Source organism: Anas acuta, chromosome 17 (assembly GCF_963932015.1).
Source record: "Anas acuta chromosome 17, bAnaAcu1.1, whole genome shotgun sequence".
In the NCBI taxonomy this organism is placed as follows: Eukaryota; Metazoa; Chordata; class Aves; order Anseriformes; family Anatidae; genus Anas; species Anas acuta.
Window position 1 is genome coordinate 2,435,523 of NC_088995.1, and position 18,923 is coordinate 2,454,445.

General features: G+C 40.3%; 1 protein-coding gene across 7 annotated transcripts in view; it reads left to right on the top strand.

Moving 5' to 3' along the window:
• Positions 1-5,565: 5,565 nt before the first annotated feature.
• The window catches only part of CLIP1 (CAP-Gly domain containing linker protein 1), a 65,832-nt gene continuing 52,474 nt past the window's right edge, over positions 5,566-18,923 (top strand). For 2 of the 7 annotated variants that reach the window (XM_068654131.1, XM_068654132.1), the window contains exons 1-3: positions 5,567-5,764; positions 17,529-17,724; positions 18,167-18,735. In XM_068654131.1, coding sequence (XP_068510232.1) covers positions 17,631-17,724; positions 18,167-18,735 — 663 coding nt within the window. In that variant the 5' untranslated portion in view covers positions 5,567-5,764; positions 17,529-17,630. Of the gene's footprint in view, positions 5,765-17,528; positions 17,725-18,166; positions 18,736-18,923 lie in introns of all 7 variants that reach the window. The other 5 variants (XM_068654134.1, XM_068654136.1, XM_068654135.1 and 2 more) reach the window with 3 other exon arrangements.

Consider the following 18,923-nt stretch of genomic DNA (forward strand, 5'->3'; position numbering starts at 1 on the left):
TGCAGATAAAGTGTTTCTTTTTTCTTTTTTCCTTTTGTTGCTCTAAACTTTACAGGAAAGGAAACCTGGAGTGTCTTTATACGTGAACGACTTGTCTTCTGAGAGGCTGAAAAAGTTCTGTTTGCAGCGTATACCAGTTCAGTTTATCTCATTGCATTTGGAAAGTAGAGGTCCAGGTAAAATATTTATCATACAAACTAAAACGATAGGCTTTTTTAGTTTTTCTAGGAAAGATTGAGAGTACTGCTTTCTGAGCCAGAAATTGAAAATTTGAAATTGAAATGCTTCCAGCTTCTGTGCACTTCACAAAGAAAGCTCTGATGGGAATCACATACAGATTTTGTGCTTTCTCCGTGCTTCCTCCCATGAATTTAAAAGCCAGTAATCACAGTTGACACAAGCTATTATATGCTGTGTGCTGCATCACTCACATGTGGGTAATAATGTGATGCAGGGCATGAGGTAATGATTTCAAGTGTACACACCTTTTGGGTGTGTTGAGGTGCTCATATTTTAAACATGCAGTTCTCACCCCACACCTTAGAAGATCTTTTTTTAATAGCCCTTTTGAAATGCTCCTTTAGTAAGGCATACAGACTTTACAGGGATAGTTACATGTTTGTGCCTTGCTTGCAGACACAAGACGAAAATCATCTTCATATTATATGCATAGAACTCTCTAGTTCTATACTTAATTCTTCCTGTTCACAATAAATTGATAATAAATTGCCCTTCCACATACCTATTTTGATCAATTAAGTCCTCTGTGTTTCTACAAATTCTTACTTGCATCTAAACTAGCTGTTAACTTTATTGCTTCCAAGTTTTAAATTGAAGGAATTGGAGTAAGAATAAAGCAAAGTCATTTTGGTAACCCAGCTTTTAATGTAACATCAAATTCTAGCTTAAATATGTTTAATGCTTTTATTTTACAAGGTTTTGAACTTTGCTCTGGGCACCCTTGTAGTTTCTGGGAAAAAACTACTTCATTTTCGGAAGATGTCTCCTGGTAACTAAAGCAAATGTTATCTTGGGAGGCTTGGGACAGGGATGGACTCCATTTGGTGTCGTGTATTCATATCCATTGGAATATTTTTGCAAAGTGACTGGCCTGACTGGTTGTTCAAGTCAGCAAATACTGTTCTCCACCTGTAGTCTGATACAAAGGGAAGTACACAGACACCATATTTGAATTAAAATTCCTACGGTTAGTACTGTGCCCATTTAATAATCTTAGTCTTTTGTTGCTTTTTGTTTGTTTGTTTTGATAAAAATTGTTTGTTTTGTTTTGTTTGAAAGACTTTAGCCTTTTGCAAATGGTGAGCTCTGTGCTATACATGTAAGACACGTAGTTAGATCAGGATGGGGAGTTACCCCTGCTGTTTCTCTCATAATTAGGAAAGAGTGCATCTTGATCTTAAAAGTATTTATCTATACTTTCACTGTTCTTACCAAGTACTATACATTGTTGCTGCACTAAAGATGTGTCTGATTACTGAATTTCTTTAATCTTTCAGGTACAGCTACTCAAATTGTTTTTGTATATTGTAACTGCACTCAGATCACACTGCAGTCTGAGAAAAGCTGAATAGCAAAGTATTTCTGGTACTTTTAAGTCGTGTTCCCATGGTGATAGGTGTGGCATAATAACCTAGATTAGAGCTTACTAAAATGAATAATAAAATTTGTAATGGGGTGGGTATAGTGTGAGCAGGCATCACTCAGATTTTCCCACGAATTCCTGTTGGCATGATATTCATGTTCATTTATAGCATTGGGATCAGCAAAAGTATTTAGAACTGCTATTGCACATCTGAAAAATAATCTGTACAAAATATTGAGGGCATCAATCAGGTGATTAATTATGTCTTAAAGAGGTTTGCATTTCTAACTCATTTTTTATAACCTAATTCACAGTGCTTAAAATGTCATGAAAAGAGCAATAGCTGAGATTCTAGAAGATACCTGAAAGATACGGTAGCTAGAAGAAGAATTAATTTACTGCAAACTCAGTGAGGCAGGATAGCTGAAAAACAACTAAGGGAAGGAAAAAGCTCAAGTATGACTCAAGTGTCTCAAAAGCAGTTGTAATTCCTATGGAACTCTGGAGTACCTTCATCTTGTACCACAGTTGTAATGCCCCTGGTAAGTAAATACCATTGAAGCTTGATGTTGTTCCTAAGAATATGTTGCATAGCTTATAGTTGTGTTTATATTTAAGGTGGTTGGGAGGGGACGAATCAGGAATTAGTCCTTGAAGAAGCTTACAGGCAGGATGAATATAATAACATGGTAATTAATGTGTAAGTGACGATTGGACACTTCCTAAACTTTAGTTAATTACAAGCAGCAGAGATTTAACGTAAGATTTTTTTGCAACTCAATACTTAGCTGTTATGTCTGAACAAAAACTGATTTACCCTTTGTTTATAAGCTTGGCACTCTCAGTAGGAACAAAAGACCTGCTTTGCTTCTCTGCAGGTGAGAAATCAAGCTCTTGTTTTTTTTTTTTTTTTTTTTTTTTACATAGGTGGTGGAATGATTTGGATGATCTATCTTCTTTAACAGAATACAGTTTCTCAGTTATCTGTAAAATGAAACACTCATAATCAGTGACCGTTATTGTTGTTCAATTAAGTACCTTGTTTAAACAAGCATGCCAAAGAGATTCATTAAATACTGTTCTCTATTGTTTAACCCACATTTGCTAGAACAAATAGTGTAAACTTGGATGCAAATTTGTCTTGTGTAAAACACAAACAAAGAACATAGACTTGCAGGGTTTTTTTGTGACTGTTGAGCTAGGGAAGATGAACACTAAGTATGTTGGGAACGGAATCTTTTTTTGTAGCCTTCCAACCCACTAAGCTGTGAAAGTAATTATGTAGTCTGCAATAATTTTTTAAAACTCACTTCTCGAGGACAAAAACATGTGATATACATGAGTCAAAGTGCTAGAACAAAGGCATTACTAAGTTTTATACGTGATACTTAAGACTAAAAAGGGCTGTTTTTCTTCTAGGCTAACCTATTAGTCAAAGGCTGCCAATTTAAATGACATAAATTTAAAGCAAAAAAATATAGAGCAAGCACAAGGCTTCAGGACACTAAATCTTGGGATCTTATATAGCTGTAAATAGATGAGGAAAATGCACCACTGAGGTTAAAAGGCAGGGCAGAGGTAGCAGGGGGGAATCCTCTTGTGTTTTTGCAAAAACAAACCACTACAGGAAAAAAAAATAATAGTACAAATTTCTGTACTGGGATTTGTGAAGCAGCACTTCAGTAAGAAAAAGGTAGCTAGTTTGTTTTTTGTTTTGTTTTGTTTTGAAGCAGGTGTGGCCAACTATAGATACTGCTCGTAGAAATTCTGTATAAAAACTGCTAAATGTACATATTGAAGAGATCGTTCAGAGGAAGAAAAAAAATCCTATATTCAAAATTTTATACTTGCGTGGATATGTCTCATTGGATATAAAAATGGAACTCTTAAGTCAGGATATCCCTAAATGCAGTTCCCAAAGAATAACATTTTAGCCATTCAGAAAGTTTTTGTACTTTCGGATCCTTCACAAAGCTGAAAAACCACCTTCAACTGATGTTCCCACATTACTGAGGGGAATGATTTTAATTCTAAGTAGACCCTGTAGTTGTGGCCAGGATACTGGTAGTTATGTCAGCAACCTAAATTTCCCTGGAGCGTCCAGCCATTCCTGTTTTCATAGTTACGTGTTAACTGATCTGCCTGAAATCACGCAGCTCAGAAGAGAGCCACTAGTACTTGAATCAAAGACGTTCTGGCATTTGATCATATGCAGTCCTTTGTAGTACCATGAATTTTAGAACTGGCATCTTCTTTTATAACAATTGCTATAAATTGGATGTGAACATACTAGATGCATTCTTTGTTATCACACTCTGCATATATCCAAGGGTACACTGGTACATAGAAATGAAGTCAACCATTTCTACTTGGGATGAATTCATTAAACTTAAGTTAGAATTGCTCCAAAGCTACTTGTTCTTGGTTTGAAGGTTGATACTGCTTCACTGATGGATAACTAACTCCCTTGTTTCTCTCAAGATGACTTCAATCTTGAAGCTATGGTTCTGTTCACTAAAAATGACATTAACAAGCAAAGATACATTTGCTTTATATTGATATATGCAACAAAAATCAAGTTAATGAAGAAAAACACTTTACAGAAAAGTAAAGTGTTTAAAGAAAAGTGTTCTGTAAAGAAAAAAAAGTGTTTTGTAAAGAGTCTAACTCTCAGGTTTTTAACCTAATTAATTAAATGTTATTAAGGATTATTTCCTTAGCTAGGGACTACTGTGTCAGTTTTTTAGTTTTAAGCAATAATTTGCTGGCTCTGTACTTCTAAATACAATCTATAATTAAATTCTGAACTTTTTTCAACAAAATTTTATCAAATTTTTCAGGGAGGAAGAAGGGTGGCTGGCTGTACATGGATTTGAGTATCTGTTTCAACATCTACTGGCCATGGTAAGAGCTTCTTCTTTACACTTAGGAAGTGAAATTCTCACAAACATTGCTAAATGCTGATCTAGTTGAAACCCATTATTTGGGGGACTGCGTCACACCATTTTGTGCTTCACCATGCTGGATTAATGCCAAAGAATGAAGCCAAAATGAATCACATATTGCAATTGGTCTCCAGCAATGGAACTGCTTCCTCATCACCCTTTTTGTTTGAATGGTATCATGCATAAACTAAATGATCTATGGGACTGCAAACAGGTTTGCTATGTGATGAATTCAGCAATTACGGGCCAACTCTAGCTGGACCCTGTTGCCTGTTTATAAAAGAGGCAGAAAAGTGAAGCAGAGCTGTTTGATTTAGCCTTAAAAATTGATATTAAATAGTTGATGATGGTGTGGAGCTACTGCCACAGCCCTTTAAACTTTAAAAAGGGGAAGGATGCCAGGTTCCAGGGTCTTCCTTCACAATGAGAATTCAAATAGAGGATGAGAAGGAATCACAAATTCCTGGGCGTCAGGACAAAAGGAAAATGGAGAGAAGAAGCCGCCAGTAAAGTTAGTCGTCCATTAAGAGCTCTGCGCTTCATGCCGCCCTGTCTCTTTTCCCCACCCTTTCCCCCCCCCCACCTTCCATTCACGCTTGCCTGCTGCAGCGGCGAATTCCCTAAGGGGTCAGCGCTGCCTGCTCCCCGTTACAGGGACAGGAATAGGGACGGGGACAGGGATAGGGACGGGGACAGGACCAAGGCCAAGTCCGGGTGCGCGACCCCGCGGGGCGCTTTTGGGGAAGGGCGAGGCAGGACCGGGCCGAGCTGAGCCTCTCCTGCTGCCGGCCTCGGGCTGCCCCGGGGTGGGGGCGAACAAAGCAGGGGGAGACAAAGGGAAAGCGAGGGGCGAGGAGAGGAGGCGAGAGGGAAGGGGGAGCCGGAGCCGGGCAAGGGGGGGGGGGGGGGGAGCGGCTCCCGCTGCTGCTGCAGTCCCCGCCTCGCGGTGCCGCGGGCCCGGCGGGGCGCAGACGTTGTCCGCCCGCCCCGCTCCGCCCCTGCCAGCCGGGGAGGCGCCGCTGCGGAGGGGCAGGAGGAGGAGGAGGAGGAGGAGGAGGAGGAGGAGGCGGCCGGGAAGCCGAGCGGAGGCGGTGGCGGCGCGGAGCCGAAGGCGGCGGCTGTGAGGGCGCCGTTGGGGCCCGCGCGCGGAGGGCGGCGGCGGCGGCGCCTGAGGGAAGGGAGCCGCCGGGAGCCCCCCGCTGAGGAGAAAGAGGCGGTGAGGAGGGGCCGGGCTCGGCGAGGGGGGACCGGGCGCTGAGGGGAGGCGCTGGAAGGGGTCGGGGAGCGGCCGTGGGCACCGGGCAGCCGCCCCGGGGCCCCGCCACACGCGTGGCTGCGGGTCCTGGCCGGCCTGAGGGGGCCGCGGGTGACAGGGGCCGGGGGCTGGGGCATTGCTGGGGCTCTGCCCGGTTCGTCCCGGCTCGTCCCCGCCGCGCTGCGCCTCACAAACTTGGCGCCGGGCACCGGCCCTGAAGCAGGGGCAGGGACACGGAGCCGCGCCGAGTGAGGGCTGAGGCTGGGCGATGTCGTCCCGGTGCTGCTGCCTGATCCCCCCCCTCCCTCCCTCCTCACCCACCGGCACGGCACCGATGGAAGAGCCGGCCCCGTGTAAAGCCACCTCGGCTCGCTGCCCAGGCCCGGTTTTTTTAGGGGGAAAGCCGTGCAGGTGAGGTGCCCGCCGTGCCCGGTGCTGCGGCATGAGGCTGTGCTGCAGGCCGCCTGCTTTCCGCTGTGTCACTGGGGCTGCTGCCTAGGGCCCGTTACTGCCCTCCTCCTCCTCAAGGTAATCCTCGTTTCCCCCTGCTAACGAGACTCCTGCCTTAGGATCAGGAGAGGGTTTTTGCTTTCCTCCTAGCATCTTTGTCCGTGCGCTTAAAAACCACCCAACAACCTGTTGTTGTTTTCTCCTGGAGGAGAAAAGCTCCTTCGAGATAGCGTGGGGAAGAATAGGCAGCGAATGGGTACGTCGTGATGAAAAATATGACTGAAAAATGACGGCTTTCCTCCCTGCACGCAGCTCCCCATGCGCGGAATGGAGGCAGCGTCTCACAGGGAGCGGTGCGAGTTCACGAGCTGCTCTGAGGTCACTGAGCAGGACAACTTAAAAACGCGCCATGGGTGTATTAATATGTAGGGAAAAGAAAGGAAAGAGGCACAAAAGAGGAAATGCTTTTATGCCTCATACTTTGCAAAGAGTTTTTTTTAAAGAGCGGAAGCATGTCTGAAAGTCTGAAACTAGCAGTGACAGAGTGATTTTCTCAGGCATGTGCACCTGCTACCACGTGTAACAAGATAGCAAATTAAATAGTGGAGGAAAAGTAAATAACTCTTTTTTGTTTCTCCCTTAACAACAAAGTATCATAGCGTAAGGAATGTGTGACCATTCAGGGACTGACATTCTTCATACTGAATACACACAAAACGACTAGAAAACAGGCAGAGGTTTATTAGTTCTCTGTTTGAAATTTATGGTATTCCGGGGCTCTCTTTCCACCTAGTCTTAATATGTGCCAGAAAATTTCCCGTGTGTACCAAAGTGCACTAAAGCTTTGAGTGTTGGAAGGGGAAGGACAGGGTTGTGTTGGCTGAAGCTTCTGCTTGGAAATGTGACATCATCTGTCTGTATCTGTAGGGATCAAGAAGAATGTTTCATTTGGCAAAAAAAAAATAAAAAAAAAATGCGTGGTTTCTTTTTCAGTAGAAGTTTTTGGCTTTCTAGTGTGGGGGAGAAAAACATCTGTCTTGAATCATCACAAAGGTGTATTATAAGAAATAATCTCTTTCTTCACATGACAATACAGTAAGAAGGAGCAGTGCTCCATATGAGCTGGTCACTGTGATTTTCTAGAGCTCCCGTAGATTTCCTGTCTGATCTGTAGGCTGTATCTGTTTATCATCTTCTGAATGTGAATACCCAGGACAGTCTTTACTTACTTAGCTTGGCTAGATTGGATAATTCCCTTAGTATTCCTCTCTTTATCCCTTTAGCCACATTGAAGTTTTTTTGGGGAGAGTGACTGAGAATATTCCAAAATAGATCTTCCTTCAAAAGAAATAGTGATCTGTCTTGCCAGCACAATTTTTCAAAACTGCTTTTCTTTCTCTCTCTAAAACAGTCGGGTCAAATGTTAACTCTGTATGTTAAATGCAAGTTTTCTAGTGTTTCAACATGGTGACCATGAATGAATGCAGCTCTTGTTTAATCTTTTGGCATTCCTTTGGGACTACTGGCTCTGCTGGCATGTATAAAAAGTAACGCACTGGAATCCGTATTGGACTGGCATGTTTAGAAATGCCTCAGATGGATGGTGTTTTGTTATTTAATGAAAGGCAATTATATACTGCATTAGCTGTAATCTCAGCTGCCCAGAGCTAGATGCCAATTTCTGCTGGAGCAACCATTTCGTTCTTCTTGACCAGCAGAACTGAAGCCAGCTCTATGAGCAGCACCGTGTCCCTGATGATTTTGAACATCCACGATCTTGTCCATGTGTCTGTCCTGTATACGCACAATGTTACACTCGCATCACTTAGAACGGTACAACTGACCCTTAGAAACGCCCACAATGTGTTATCCAGCTCCTGGCCTCAGAAATACTGGAAAGGATTTAGAAGATGCATCTCAGAACAGATGGTACAAGTCTCTACTTTAGCACCTGCCTAGCAGGTGTCCTGCTCAACTGCTTGTACAAACTTTGACAGAAAACTCTTCAGTGAGTGCTACCTACCATACCTTCCTCTAATTTAAGAAACATCTTCACTCTACTGTTTCTAAGAGAAATACCCTTAAAAGCTGATCACTTTTTCTGATCTTTATAACCTTGCTTATTTTAAGGGGAAATTGCAAGGTGAAGGGAGAAACTCAGTATTTGATGGAATTGGCTTATCTGACTCAATCTCCTTCTCTGCTTGGCAGCAGCATCCGTTGAATCAGAGCAATATTTATCTAAGTTCTGTATTTGTACTTCTACTTTATTATATGCCAGCCGTATAACAGTCATGGTGCTAATTTAAAAGGCTAAGAACATGGAGAGCTAAAAAGGGATTGCTGACTTGATGTTTTCAAGGCGTGTGAAGCAGTTACACTTTCACCCAAGTCTATCAAAATTAAATTCTGACTATAAAAAGCAGCGCTTTGTTTCAGCCGCTTCAGTTGTGATTGTGTGATTTAGAAGCCCTTTGTCTTAGTTCATGTGTGTTTGGTTTTGAGGCTGGCAGGAGATAATATTTTCCTTCTCAAACTTTCATGTAAATGTTAGATCCCGAATACATTAAACTTTATGCTCTAATATCCAGAGAATGAATTGTTACTGGGGACTGAATTCACTTACTCAGGCGGTTTAAAGTGTGTTATCATTGGGAGAAGCTGGTGCTGACAGTTGAACAAATTATTTTTCTTGTTATCAAAATGGAGGGTTTTGGCAAAGGCAGTTAGAAACTTCCTTGGAAAAACGTAGAAAAGGTAGTAAGCATTGATAGTAGACCTCTCAGAAGAGGTAGTAATAATTTACTTTCTTGGATGAAAGCTTTCTCTGCTTTTCAATCCTTGACTCATTCTGTAGAGAATGATGTGTGCTTAGAAGGATCATGTGCTTTCTGATCTTTTAATAGACTATAGCAGTGACATTTTTATAATGCGTGTGTACAGAGGCAACGAGGAAGTGTTAGATTTTGCATCACATTTTCTGTGATTTTTTAAAAAAAGGTTTTTAATAGTTATTAGCTATTTCTTTGTTAATGAAAGATGGGTATCTGTCTAAAAAATTGAACAGACTGTGTTTAGAAATAGCAACATAGATCAAGAAAGACTGAGAAAGAATTATTCACCATATTGCTAGCCAAAAATAATTTTTTACTGTTACAGACATCCTCTCATATCTGTGCTTCATATTCAGTAGTCTGTCTTTGTGCTCCAATGGTATATTTTTACTGAGGATCTCAAGGCACTGAAGAATCTGAATAAGCATAGCTGTCTGTAGAATGATAAGGTGAGGTGACTTATCATGTCCTTGATGCGGAATTAAAATACATAAGCAGCATAGAAGCTTGAATGAACCGCTTCTCACAGTGTTACCATAATGTCTGACTGGTGGTTCGAGCTCCTAAGCCTCTTACTATCTTTCATTTGAATCATCTCCTTGTTCTTACTACAGTTTCTTAGCTGTAGGAATTTGCTTTGTCCTTTCCTAAGCATATGCAGCATATGTTTATCCAGGATGCACTGAAGACCCTGCACTTTCCAGAGAATGGCCATGTCTTATTTAGCAATATCACTAAACCCCTCTACTTTTTAGTGTCTTGTGATGGTTGCCTTCCTAACTGCTGCATTCAAGTTGGACGTTATCTGTGTGCATACTGATAACCTGCTGCTGCCAAGTTACTGAAGGCAATACTTGGGCTTTTCCATTTTGCTTCAGAAATTCAGTCTGATTCAGTCTTTGGGAGAAACTCGAAACTATTTGAACTCAAGTGCCCCTTGCACCTGTTGGCCTACTTCTGTGAAACCTCTAAGAATGAAAATGTTCTTATAAGTCCCCTGCCTTTTATTTTATTTAGACAAAATTAGCTACCAGGTTCAAAGTCAGAGGAGAAATAGAGATTTGTGGTGGCTGCTGTAAAAGATTTGATGTTGAAAGTTAATCTGAAAGTCTTTGCAGAATATACCACAGATCTGTGAACTCATGCAGAAAATAGTTCAAGTCGTCTCCGTGATCTCAAAATGCAACATCTCCTACCTGTCTCAGTTAAGAAACAACCTAAAAATTGCTGGTTGAGGTCTAGATTAACCATGTTCTTAATGGGGACGGTGTGGGGAGACATTTGTATTGATTCCCAAACAGCAAAGTTTGTTCTTTCCATGTCCCTCTAAGGGTACAAGAAAACAGGAATTTCTTCTGAGTTACTGAAGAAGTGGAGATTCGCTCTTTGAAGTTAGAGAAAACCAGGAGCTATTTCTGGGGATGTCCTTACACCGTGGTGTGGTGGTTGCCTGATAGTGGGATGAGTGATGACAAGGCATAGTGTTTGCATTACGGTATTGGGATTGTTTTGAATATCCTCTGCTTGTCTGTGTCTCACCGAACATACTGGTTGCTGCACACTAAGTAATGTTTATGTAAACCCGTGCTCTCTAAAATAGAGTTGGAACATTTTTCAGGATCTCTGCTGGTGATCACATAGATACGATTCTGGTTGAGTAATTTGTCAGCAACTCTTTGTTTCAAGTTGTGTTCATCTAGTCAACGATACTGATAAAAGAGCTGTGTTGTACCACTGGGCGAACTTCCCAACTTGTTGTATTTTTTATGGTGGCCAAAGTAAGTTGTGTTTTGAGCTAGACTGTTAACTCAGTTTTAAATGCAAAATTTTTTCTACCCTTAAAAGTGGGGTGCAAAGTACCGATTTGATAGGCATGTACCAGCCCATATATTTTGATGCTGGCAGTAAGCATCCAGTAAGCCAAATAAATATGACCTGATAGCATGTAGCATGATAAACATTGAATTAAATGATGCATATTACTTTGGTGTCTTTTATTATAATGATGTATCTGAAGAATATTTTCAGGTCATCGTGTTACTTGCTTAATTGACAACAAAATCCATAGTTTCTATGAGACAAAATTAAACTGAAGTAATGCGCTTTCTGGCTTGTTTCAGTCTGAATGTGCTACTCGTTCAGTAAATGCTTTGGAGCTGAACAATGCATGTCAAATTTGCAGTAAGTCATGAGCAGTGGGTTCAGAGATAAGTTCACTTGCTGTTTCAATAATTGGCTTCAGTGGCTAAATTCAAAGAGACCTTAATGTAATTCATAGCTACAAATGGTTTTATTTAAGCCATAAATGGCTAGGAATACAAAGTGTGCCGCATCATTACAAGAGGGAAGTTCTGAAAAATTAACGCATGAAGGCTTCAAAATCCATTTGTTGGTTTAACTACTTGTCATTGTTTCACAACTGGCTTTGAAACTTGGTGGAACATTTATAATGGATATTTTGCACTGTGGGATTACTTCATTGTGAGTGTAATTCAGCACTTGATGAACTGCATGATGATGATTGAGTGATTTTAGTTGCCCAATATGAAATATCTCCATTGGACCCAGAACCTGGCAGAGAAGGTGTTTTGAGCAGGAAGGTTATTGTTGTGGGATAAGGCTCAGCTTGCCTGCTCTGGGTGTGCTGACATTGCAATAAAAAATAAAAATAAAAAAATTGGTCTCTAATATATGGTAGTGGGAGAATTTATATTCCTTCTTGGAAACAAAACAAGATGGTGGCAATCGTAAATTCTGTTTAGGGAGGGTGTGTGAGCCAAGCTGCTTTCTGCAATATATCTCTCTGCTCTATCCACGTCATCCAGCACTGCTTGAGGAGGGATGTTGGTGGATATGTCCCAGGCTAGCTGGCGGGCTTGCCACAGACAAATTCATCTCATTCCTGCTTGAACCTTTCAGAAGTTGGCCTCTGGGAGCTGGCATATTCTTGCACAGAGGGAATTATTCTTAAAGAGGTAGAATGAAGCAAATAGTGCAACATGAAGGCATTTACTTTGTTCAAAGCCAGGATATAGTTGTATTTTTAAATAGTGTATTATTTTCAAAAGTCTCTAAACTGAAACTTAAAGCATTATTTTAAGTGCTTTTGGAATTACATATACTCAGCTTTTACAGAAATGTAATAGCAGCCTAGGAAACCACAAATACAACTTGTAGAGCTGTGATAAAAATTAGGTCTGAATCATACAGAAGATGCTTATGTACTTTAAATTATTTGTCTTTGGCATTCCGTTTTAAGAATACCATAATGTTGGGAGTTGTATGTGTAACCATGAGGTCTTGGAGTCCTTAAGGTAATTCACGGACCAGAAAAGAAAACTTCCCAGGTTCCAAAATTCCAAGTTATTTTCTCCCTGAACCATTGTTAGGATTTTCGAGGAATGATTCATGAGCTTTTGAAAGCTTGGCAATAGTGACATGAACATTAAGACTGTGAAAGAGATAGTTAAGAAATCTTGTTCAGGCTGCTTTTTTCAAAAATAGTGCTTCATTTTTATCTTTCATATTCTTTTATTTGTCTTAGGAAAGTGACATTTCTGGATTGTGGCGGTCTTTGAAATATATTTTCTGTGTCACTTTTCTACAGAAAGCATTGTCTGATTTATTTCCTATATGCTATATTTTCTTCATAGTATGGTAAGAATTTTTTAAGATCTTCTCTGTTTGCATAGCCCTTGGAGCTCTTCAGCAGTGTTATGTACTCTATGCAACAATTTTTGAATATTTTCAACATATTTGTTATATATATTTTGCAAAAAAATAAAAAAGTATTCTTAACAGAGTTAACAAGTTGAAGTGGTCTCCTTTCTGAACTTAGAAAGTTGTTGGTTTTGAAAAGCCACAGTATTAGTCTCTTAATGGTATCAGCTGAGTTAGTATTATCTTTCCAATTTGAAATGTTTTGAAGAACTCATGCACAACTCATACCAGATGATCATTGTTTAAAAATAATATTTTTACTTTATTGTACAAACAAACCACATGAGAGTAGCGTTCCAGCCTCAAAGTATGCTGCACAGAGTCAGACTGCATGTGTCTGCATGCAGAAGACCGGGATTACGCAGTCTGTTTCGAGTCAGCTCAAACATTATCCTGCTCTGTTCTGGAAAGTCCTCTTTGTTTCCACCCCAAATGGACAGACAACTTGCTTCTCTCCATGGAAACACTGTGTCTGCGCCACTGAAGTCACGAGTAGTGATGTTAGCAAGTGATTCTTCCTTACGCTGTCAAGTCACAGTTTCAAATGTTTTATCATTTAAGTGTTTTATCGTATTTTTAATGTTGGCACTATGTGGCACTAGGTAAGGAGAGAGGTGATGGCAGCAGACTTGTCAGATGTCAGCTAACCTTAAAGAACAATTGGTGCTGCTACAGTCTTGTCGTGACTGTAGGGTTCTTAAGTGGAGTGAGCTGAGACTCAAACGTTTTCTCTTTTTTTTTGTAGTGCTAGTTGTTAAAATACACTCTAGAACAAAACCCTGGTGGGCAGCTGTTTTATTATTGTGATTCCTCTTTGATAGCTGGAAAGTATTCTGCTTTGAGGTAATGCTAAGAGCTTTTGGTACCAGATCTACTTTTGCTAAGGCTGTAATGTTTTCTGAGATGATTGGTAAAGCTTGACTGTAAATCAAAGGGTTTAATTGCATTTCACATGCATACTTCATTAGCAGTTTGTATGATGTATGAATGAAAACGTGCTTTGCCTTGCTCTCCTTTTATATTCTGGTTTAAATTTGCTATAGCTACTACCAGTTCTGGATGTCTGAACTTTTGGGAGTTCAGTCTGAAGTGCCTTAAGTTAGTATATTTTTTCCCAGGGTAATGTTCTTCTCCCTTCTGTTACTTACTGTCACTTCAGCACTTGAGCCTTTAGATATCTTTTCACTCATGAAACCGGAGCATAGGTAGTATTTAGTGTACATCACAATCATCTCACTCAACTGAGTGACATATGCATGTTTCGGCAGTGTCTGTTGCTTCAGGAGCTGTCTGGCTGAATGCTTGTTTTAATTCAGTATTTTTTTTTATTATTTTTTTAAAATCTCAGCTTGCCAAAATAATTCAATAATTCATATTTACTTATCAGAGTGGTTGGTTTTATTTTCTTGAATCAATGCTTTTCAACTTGTTTCTTGTGGATTAGTTCAAGATCTGTGAAAGAGAACCAAGAAAAAAAAAGGATATTATCAACTGGCTAAAAGGGCCAAAGCAAGGATTCATGTCTGCATTTGGGAGTTTGTAGTAGTCAATGCAAAAAAAAAAAAATGCATTTCATTCGAGAATGTCACACCATATGAAATCATGTATTTCCCAGTAGCAGCACAAGTGCAAAGCTTGTGTTTAAAATCTTCTCTTTGCTCCCAACAACAGCGTTAGTAAAATGTGCGACTTTCTGAACACTTAAGTAGTGTGTATTATCAGGCTTTATGGGCATTTCCTTAGGTTCCTGATCTGATCTTTTGAGAAACTTGCAGTTGATGTTACTGCCTATTTGTTATAAAAAATCTTTTCAGGAGAGCTGAGAAAGATTCAGAGAAGGGACACGAACAAATTGAGACAAGCAGCTAGCTGCCCTCTCTCATGAGGACTAAAATGAGGTAATTGACATCTGAAGCCTGTTAGGAAGTGCCTAAAATCACTCGTTAGAAACTTGGGCTTTCAGTGTTTTGTGAATTCTATTAGGAAATATCAACTTCCCGCCTATTTCTAAGACTCAAAGTTGCATTTTCCCTGTTGCAATAAGGCACTAAATTGCCAAAATGTTTTGCCTATATTTTAGCAGTTTGTTGCATTAAGCTACAATTTCAGGAACTCTGAAACCAGGGCGCAAGGGATTGTGTTACTTCTGGCCTAGTTGAAGGCTTGTGCATTGAAAAAGGCAAATGACACAGCAAATACATAACCTCTGACTGTGGAGAGCAGGATTAAAATATGAATGAGCACCTTGAGCCAGGAAATGCAATATTAGAAGGTTCTAGCTTTCTGTTGGCTAAAGGCTTGTTAAACGTCTATTAATAAATAATTATTTGAAACAGGCAAGATGTAATTTTGCGGGGTGTTTTAGTGTATTTTATTCTTTCAATATTCCTATCCTTGCAAGATACAGGTGTTTACTAACTGAGTGGTACTGGAATGGGGTCTGGGGAAAGAAAAGGAAAACAAAAACAGAAATGGTAATATGTGGAAAAAAGTGGCAGAGTACTGTAAGCACATTTTTAGTGTCCTGGTTTTAGAAGGAGGTCTTCCTTAGGGGAACTTGCTTCTGGTCCAAATGAGGTGGTTGAATTCCCATAAATGCTGTGTTTGACACTGTCAAAGAGGACTTTGAACTAAAAAGAACTGACCTTGATAACTCCTGCATTCCTGAATTTGTACCACGTCCATCCTCATTGTGTAGAGTTTTCCTGTTTTGTGGATTTTGATGGGTTGAGGAAAAAATAATAGAAGCAGGCGTGGAGATCCTGGCATTGGAAGGAAGGGAATAGGGATGAGGAAGATTAGGCAGTGTGTATGTGAGAGAGAAAAGGATGAAAATACGAAGAAATCTGATGCACGCAGATTTAGCACGGAAGATAGGTATGTAGTAAGAGGGGAAAAAAGTGTTTCTTCTGTGTTGAGTGACATCTGACATGTTCCTGTGCCCCTGTATAGCTGTGTGCCCCTCAGTTCTTTCATAGGTTTATGACATTTCATGTCTGTCCCTCTGCTTTGATTTTAGAGCTAACTCTGCTTTCATGTTCATGAACATGAATGCTCCTGCTTAGAAATTAATAGTGAACTGGCATACGACAGGCAAAAACAATGGAGAAATTTTTCACTTTGGTAGTCATACCTCTGCAGATGGGTGACTGACATACTTCTGGCAATGCTAGAAAAATGTTCATCAGTCTGCACAGTGCTGCTTGGAGTTTTCATGGAGTATAACTTAAATTGTAGATAAACATGCAGTCAAGGCAGTAATTAAAACTTTTTAAAGTATAACATTTTTGCAGACTTAGAAAATGACTTGAATTTGGCATAGCCAATCTTGAAATAGCCAAAGAAACGTTTCGCTTTGCTATTTATGTTCACAAAGCAGCATGACGGATACTTTCTTTTTTTTTTCCAAGGTGAATTGATTTTTAGGAACACTAATGTGCTGGCTGTTAATAATACAGGAAGGGTAAAACTTCTCCTGGTAGGTAAAAGGCTTTTCTCTAGCCTTTATTCCCGTACTACGATATTCTCTGCCCTCACTAGGGTTTCTCTTGCCTTGAAATGTGCCAGTCATGTGCACCTGGGCACTGCTGGTGAGGATTTGGGGAGCCTGCAGCTGGGCAGCTTTTTGCCTGTGCATGTGTACTGACAGCTGCCAAAATGCCACGTGAATCACAGGACGGAGACCTGGCTTCTGTTTGTCGTGTCCTGAGCAAACAGTTGAGCAAGCAGTCTGTTGCTACATATCTGCTTGCTTTTTTTTTTTTTTTTTTTTTTTTTTTTTGTCCAGGTTTTTGTTTACGTGTGTGTTGTTTTTCAGGGGAGCATAGCTGTTCTGTCAGTGCCCTAAATACAAGGCTCAGCAAATATCCTGGCTGTATTCGTGCAGACCAGTTTATGCTTTTGATGGTGGGGGGAGACCGGTCAGCTTACAGTTTGGTTATAGATTAAAAAAAAAAAAAAAAAGCCTTTCTAAAGTTTTTGTAATCAGAAGAAAGATGCCTTCTGTGGCTAAAACCTCACGGCACAGTTCCTGAAAGTCTTATAGTTGGCGTGCCGGTCCGAGCAGCGCAGGGAGGAGCAGGGCCCCCCTCCTCTTTCCAGTGCGGAGCTGGGGCACTTCTGGGGACTGAGCGAAGTGTCTTGTGATCTCGGACACGCGATTCCCACATTGCTGAGGTAGATGTTTACTTCTTAGTTGCCATCATTTAACTCTGTTGATCAGCCTTAGCTTTTCAGTTCCAATCTCTTTAAAACTTCATTCTTTTTATCCTTAATTTCCCTGTTCTCTTGATTTTTCTTGCAGCTAATTCTCCAGTCTCAAGTTATTTTTGTTGGGATATTGCAACACTTGAAAAATGTGACTGAAAACAGTAGGGTGTGCAGAGTGGTTATATCTGTGCGTAATGTTGTTAGTAATGCAGTTAAGGGCTTTGTTTTTCTTAAAATAGCCTTCGAGTTTAAAGCTCAACATGAATACAGCAGCATTCACTGAAGAGAGTTATTCTGATGCTTTAGGTTCAGATTGGAGTCTTTTAATAGGAAATAACTTTTGAATAAATTGAAGGCTTGGAATTGCTATCCCGGGAAATGCTGCTGGTGGTTACTGTGAAGTGCATTTAGCATGCGTTTCATATATAGGCTCTGTGTGTGTATGTAGGGTACTTTATTCTGCAGGACCCCCAATACTGATTTTGTTTCATGCCTAAAATTTTTCTGTACAGGTTTACTCCAGAGTTGGAAGACAGAGAATAGTATATTGTATCCATGTTTGGAAAAAGGTAGTTGCTGTAGACGAAGAGGACTAACTCTGATATCACAGAAAGATGAGTATGTTAAAACCAAGTGGACTTAAGGCTCCTTCAAAGACCATCAAGCATGGGGCTACATTACTGAAAGCACCTGCATCTGTTGCAACCGGTAAAGAATATTTAAATAACTTTTCTTTTATTCATGTCTTACAAAAAAATCTTCTAAAAGCTATGAGCATACGCTACTTTTACTATTTACACTAAAACACTTTTGCTTGTATTTCTGATGTAACAAAAATGATGTGTAAAACATGCAAAAAATAAATATACTGATTGAATGCCATCTTGGTTCAAAACAAACTGTTTTTAAATGGTTTTGGTAAAAACCTTGTGAAGGTTATATTAAATGCATTGTGTCTCTGTCCTTATGTTTTGAGTTACTGTGTTCTGGAGATTACAGTATTTTCATAATTAAGAAAACTTGGAATTGTGCTCTTCCTCTTAGAAATAACGCTTTTCCAAGTGCTGATTACTTTCAAACTATGTAATGATGCTTCCTGGAATATAAGTGCATTTGATTCCTGTTGCTTTCTCTTTGTGCTTGATTCCAGCTCCAGCAGAAAAAGCAGCTTCCAGTGAAAAGTCCGCAAGTACAACCACTGCAGACGCACATGACGAGTTTGTGGATGATTTCAGAGTTGGGGAACGTGTTTGGGTCAATGGAAATAAACCTGGCTTTATTCAGTTTCTTGGTGAAACACAGTTTGCTCCAGGACAATGGGCAGGGATTGTTCTAGACGAACCAATTGGTAAGAACGATGGCTCTGTGGCTGGAGTTCGCTATTTCCAGTGTGAACCCTTGAGGGGAATATTTACAAGACCATCAAAATTGACAAGAAAAGTGCTGACAGAAGATGAAGCCAATGGTACTCAGGCAGCTCATGCATCTAGAGCTACATCACCAACTTCCACATCGACTGCTAGCGTGGTGTCTTCGTCCCCTGCTGCGCTTCCCCCATCAGGAATTCCACAGAAAACAACACTTGCTGCTAAGGAACATTCAACTCCTTCTCAGATTAGCAATCTTTCAAAAACTGCAAGTGAATCTATATCAAATCTTTCTGAAGCTGGATCACTAAAGAAAGGAGAAAGGGAGCTCAAAATTGGAGATCGAGTTCTGGTAAGATTTCCGTGCAGTTTCGGTGTCTGTTTTTTGCTTGATGTATTATAACTTCTCTTAACACTCAGAACTTATCTACTGTTTCCTTGATTCAGGTAATGTAAATTCATGTTCTAACTTTCTTTTTATTGAGTGTCTCTGTAGGCAAGCTCTTCCCATGCAGTTTTGTATGTTATAGGGAGGTCTTG